The 5,000-nt window shown below is 67.3% G+C and overlaps 1 protein-coding gene across 2 annotated transcripts in view; it reads left to right on the plus strand.

Annotated features, from left to right (window-relative positions):
• Positions 1-4,434, plus strand: part of UNCX (UNC homeobox) — a 4,452-nt gene extending 18 nt beyond the window's left edge. The window contains exons 1-3 of one of the 2 annotated variants that reach the window (XM_058712141.1): positions 1-655; positions 894-1,069; positions 3,146-4,434. The exon at positions 1-655 is cut by the window's left edge and continues 18 nt beyond it. In XM_058712141.1, coding sequence (XP_058568124.1) covers positions 367-655; positions 894-1,069; positions 3,146-4,318 — 1,638 coding nt within the window. In that variant the 5' untranslated portion in view covers positions 1-366 and the 3' untranslated portion in view covers positions 4,319-4,434. Of the gene's footprint in view, positions 656-893; positions 1,070-1,406; positions 2,857-3,145 lie in introns of those variants that run through there. The other variant, XM_058712143.1, reaches the window with a different exon arrangement.
• Positions 4,435-5,000: the final 566 nt, after the last annotated feature.

Consider the following 5,000-nt stretch of genomic DNA (forward strand, 5'->3'; position numbering starts at 1 on the left):
CGGGCCGCGCCCCTCCCTCCCTGCCGCCCCCCCCCCCTTGTTGTGACAGTTCCTGATACTGTTTATTGAGGTGCATGTCAGGTATAATTAGCAATCGATATGGAAAGCGTTTCCTTGCACCCAGCGCGCCTCTGACGTCAGAGCCGATTAGCGCTTCTTATTGGTCCCAAATTCCCGGGGCCGCGGCTAATTATCGGGAGCTTGATGTTGATAAAGTAAAGCGCCGGAGTGCGGGCGAAGCATGTGTAGGGCTCCGGGTCCCTGTCTCCGCCGCCGCCGCCGCCCGCGCCTCCCGCCGCTGGCCCGCCCCGGCCCCGGCCCGCGCCCCCGCGCCCCGCCGCCGGCCCCGCCGGCCCCCCGCGCGAGATGATGGACGGCCGCCTCCTGGAGCACCCGCATGCCCAGTTCGGGGGCTCGCTGGGCGGCGTGGTGGGCTTCCCCTACCCGCTGGGCCACCACCACGTGTACGAGCTGGCCGGCCACCAGCTGCAGTCGGCCGCCGCCGCCGCCGCCGCCGCCGCCTCGGTGCCCTTCTCCATCGACGGCCTGCTCAGCGGCTCGTGCGCCGCCGCCGCCGCCTCCGTGGTCAACCCCACGCCGCTGCTGCCGGCCGCCTGCGGGGTAGGAGGCGACAGCCAGCCCTTCAAGCTGTCAGGTAGGTGCGGCGGGCGCAGAGGGCACCCTCGTCGGGCGCAGGAGCTGGGCTGCCGGGCGGGCGGCCAAGGGCGCGGGGGGGGGGGGGGCGGTTGCAGAACGAGGCTCGGCGCACCCCCCGCCCCCGGTCTGCCACCCCGGCGCAGGAGCCCCCGGACCCGGGCGGCCGACAGGTGTCCAGGGGGTGGATGTGGCCTGGGCCCTGGCTGAGCCCTGCGGCGTCCTCTGCGTGCCCGCAGACTCGGGGGACCCCGACAAGGAGAGCCCGGGCTGTAAGCGGCGGCGCACCCGCACCAACTTCACCGGCTGGCAGCTGGAGGAGCTGGAGAAGGCGTTCAACGAGAGCCACTATCCCGACGTGTTCATGCGCGAGGCGCTGGCGCTGCGCCTGGACCTGGTCGAGTCCCGAGTGCAGGTAAAGGCCGCCGCTCCCCGCGGGAGGCAGCGTCCCGCCGCCGCTAGGCCTGCCCGGCGCCGGCCCCGCCTTTGTTCCAGGTGGGGACCGCGGCCCCGCTTCCGAGCCCGCCTCGCGCTCGCCGGCCCCGCGGTGGTGGTGGGGTGCCGGGGTTCGACGCTTCGCGGGAGAGAAAGCGAGGTGGCTCGGGAGGGGCCGGAGGCCCCGAAGTTACCAGAACAGCAGCTGCGTCGGACCCGGGAGCTGCGTGGTGGGGGTCGGGCGAGGGCGCAGAATGAAGTGTCAGAGGGCTGGGCGGCGTGGAGGGGGGGGGGCGGTGAGGGGTGCGGGGGCGGGAGGGAGCCGGCCCGGCTCGGACCTGGAGGAGGCCCGGCGCACGTAGCCTTCCTAGCCCTCGCCTGGGGCTGGGCGCTCGGCCTGGAGCAAACGCGCTTGTTTGTTTACCTCTCGCCTTTAAAATATTCAGACGGAGACATGTATTTATCCAACGCTTTGCAGAAGGAGGTTAGCTGAGGAAGGGGAGGCGGACACGGCAGCGGGAAGAAGGTGTCTGAATCTTTCGTACTCTCGGTTTTCTTTCCCCGGTACTTTGATTTCATTCGGACATTGCCGGCGTTGGTTTTTGTTTTTGTTTTTTTTTAATATAGTGTCAGTTTGTTGGATTAAAAATTCAGGATGAATTGTGCATAATCGGGTGTTTCCCTGAAGTACAGAAATCTTTTTCTGGGGTCAGAGTGGCGGTGAGCTGGGGTGTGCAGCTGTGGGAGCAGGGCTTTGAGGCAGAGGCCTGGCAACGCCGGTTTAGCACCAATAGCTTTGTCTAAAAGGTGTTTTCCACCCCAGCTCGCGCTGCCCCTTATGACCTCTTCCGTTTATAAATCCTTTCATCCAATTTGTTTAAGTGTCTTAAGCAAAGACCTCTTCATTCCCCCCCCCCCGTATGATAATGAGCATTACTTGGTGACAAGTCAGCCTGGAATCTGCACCCCCCCAAAAAAAGTATAGGAAGGAAGGAAGGAAGGAAGGAAGGAAGGAAGGAAGGAAGGAAGGAGCGAGCTCCAGCCTTGGAGAGGTTACAGCTTAGAACCGTCACCTCGGCACCAGCAAGGCTCCCTGTGACCAGGCCAGCCGCTATTGTGCCTGGTCTCTCCATGGCCCCAACAAAGAATTCAAATTATCGCGATCTCTTGGGGAGGGTGGTGTGTCTGGGGCCGACAGAGATTTGCCTGTGTGTACGGGGTGGGGAGCCGGTACCTGGGACCAGGGTTCCCCAGGACAAGGCCTGCACAGAGGGCAGAAGAGCTGCTGGGGCCCAGGCCGCTTCTGCAGCACCTGGCGACTGGCATCTTCCCTGTCTGCCTTCCTCCCTGGCCTAAGCCCAACACTGCTTCCAGAGGGCTCTGTTGGTGGCCTAGAGCCTCCAGAAAGAAGGATGTGTGCGAAGGTGGGGGGGGGGGGGCTGCTGGACCCCTCCCCCTAAGTTCAGCTTCTCAGGCCCTTCTAGAAGAAGCACCCAGATTTCCCTTTAGGGGGCCCCCAATATGTGGGCTTTGACTCAGTCTCCAGGGGGCCGAAGACAGGTGTGGAGGGCAGCTGAGCCCAGCCACTGGTGGTCCTCAGGCCAGACGGTCAGCACCAGGCCAGGCAGGCTGCTTAGAACAGGAGCTGTGAGAAGCCAAGAGGGGCGACGAGGGGCTGCTCCTTGCGCGCCTCCCGACCAGGAACCAGAAGCCCTCAGGGGCCAGACCGGCCGTACCCAGCGAAGGGGCAGCTCCCAGTTCCCTGAGGTGAGAAGCCAGAGTGGGAAGCTGGCCCAGAGGCCCCATCTACCTCCTTCCGGGTGAAAAAGATGCTCTTTGGAACCTGCAGCTTGAGTGCCGAAACCCAGCTCAGGGCTGGCTGGGCCTCGTGCCTTGGCTTCTGCGCCCCCCGCCCCTTCACTACCCCTCGGCCCGGAGGGGAACCGAGGTTGTACAGGCCTGTCTGGGAGGGGGGGGGGCAGTGAGGAGGCCCGAAGTCCCAGCGGCAAGCCCGCCGCCTGACTGTGCCTTCCTTTCCCCTGTCCGGCTGCTCTAGGTCTGGTTCCAAAACCGCCGGGCCAAGTGGAGGAAGAAGGAGAACACCAAGAAGGGCCCGGGGCGGCCGGCTCACAACTCACACCCCACCACGTGCAGTGGCGAGCCGATGGACCCGGAGGAGATCGCGCGCAAAGAACTGGAGAAGATGGAGAAGAAGAAGCGCAAGCACGAGAAGAAGCTGCTCAAGAGCCAGAGCCGCCACCTGCACTCGCCGGGCGGCTTGTCCCTGCACAGCGCCCCCAGCTCGGACAGCGACAGCGGCGGCGGCGGCCTGTCCCCCGAGCCGCCCGAGCCGCCGCCTCCTGCGGCCGCGGCCAAGGGCCCGAGCGCGCACGCCGCCGGCGCCGCGGGTTCCGCGCCCGCACCGCCCGGCGAGCCACCCGCGCCCGGCACCTGCGACCCCGCCTTTTACCCGAGCCAAAGAAGCGGCGCAGGCCCGCAGCTGCGGCCGGGCCGCCCCGCGGACAAGGACGCCGCCCCGTGTGCGCCTGGGGCGGCGGCGGAACGCGGCGCCGCCGGCCTGCCGAAGGCCAGCCCGTTCAGCGTGGAGAGCCTGCTGTCCGACTCGCCGCCGCGCCGGAAAGCCGCCCCCGCCAACGCCGCCGCGGCCGCCGCCGCCGCCGCCGCCGCCGCGGCCGCCGCCGGGCTGGACTTTGCGCCCGGGCTGCCGTGCGCGCCGCGGACCCTCATTGGCAAGGGCCACTTCCTGCTCTACCCCATCACGCAGCCGCTCGGCTTCCTGGTGCCACAGGCCGCGCTCAAGGGCGCAGCGGGTCCGGAGCCGGCGCCCAAGGACGCGCCGCCCGCACCCGCCGCGCCGCCCGCGCCGCCCGCTCAGGCCAGCTTCGGGGCCTTCCCGGGGCCCGGCGGCGCTCCGGACTCGGCCTTCGCGCGCCGCAGCCCCGACGCCGTCGCCTCCCCGGGGGCCCCGACCCCGGCGCCCTTCCGGGACGCGGCCGTGGCTGCGGCCGAGGGCGGCGGCGGGGAGTGCGCGGATCCGGGGACCGCCGGCCCAGCCGCCCCACTGCCGCCGCCTCTCGCGCCGTCGCCCGGGCCGGGCCCGCGGGCTCCCAGCCCTGCCGGGGAGCCTGCTTTGTGCGGGGCCCCAGAGCCAGGCGCCGAGTCCGGACCCAGCGCGCCGCCCGAGGGCGACGAAGTGGACATGGACTGAGGGGCGGCCCGCGCCGCTCGCTCAGGCGCGACTCACACAACGAAATCAGGTGATCGGCTTAGAAACCCTGCTTTTCCCTCTTTCTTCTGTTTTCTTCCTTTTATGGTTATTTTTTAAAGAAAACCGCCGTTTCGATTCGGACCTAGGCAGCAACCGCAGGACTCGGGGTGAGACCCTCTTCCTCTCGGGGGAGCAAAACAACAACAAGCAAACAACCCCCACAAAAACCCACAACAAGAATCCTCAGCCTTGTAAAATGCAAAAATGTCTAAGAATATTTATATATGTGCCATTTTTGATAAATAAAGGTGGTCAAACGCAAGCTCTCAGGTCCATCTTTTTCCGATTTCCGAGCGCCCAGTGTGGCCCCTCCTCCCCTCCGTTTTCCACTCCTCTCCCCGCGGGCGGGGCAGGGACGAGGCGCCTCACCTCCCCCGGGGTCCGCGCTTAATGCCTCCTTTTGTGTGCGTGTGTGTTTGTGTTTTCTGATTGAACAAATTTATGCATCCGCAGCTCCCCCTCTCCTGCCCTCCCTCGCGCTCCCCCTCCCACCCGGCGCCACACACGCGCGCGCCCCCGCGCGCACCCCCGCGCTGGCACACGCCGGGGCGCGCGGCGCGGGGTGACGGAGCCGGGGGCTGCAAGGGCCGGGCCGCTGGGCTCCTGCAGAGTTTTGATATGA

This window comes from Neofelis nebulosa, chromosome 18 (genome assembly GCF_028018385.1).
Source record: "Neofelis nebulosa isolate mNeoNeb1 chromosome 18, mNeoNeb1.pri, whole genome shotgun sequence".
Lineage (NCBI taxonomy): Eukaryota > Metazoa > Chordata > Mammalia > Carnivora > Felidae > Neofelis > Neofelis nebulosa.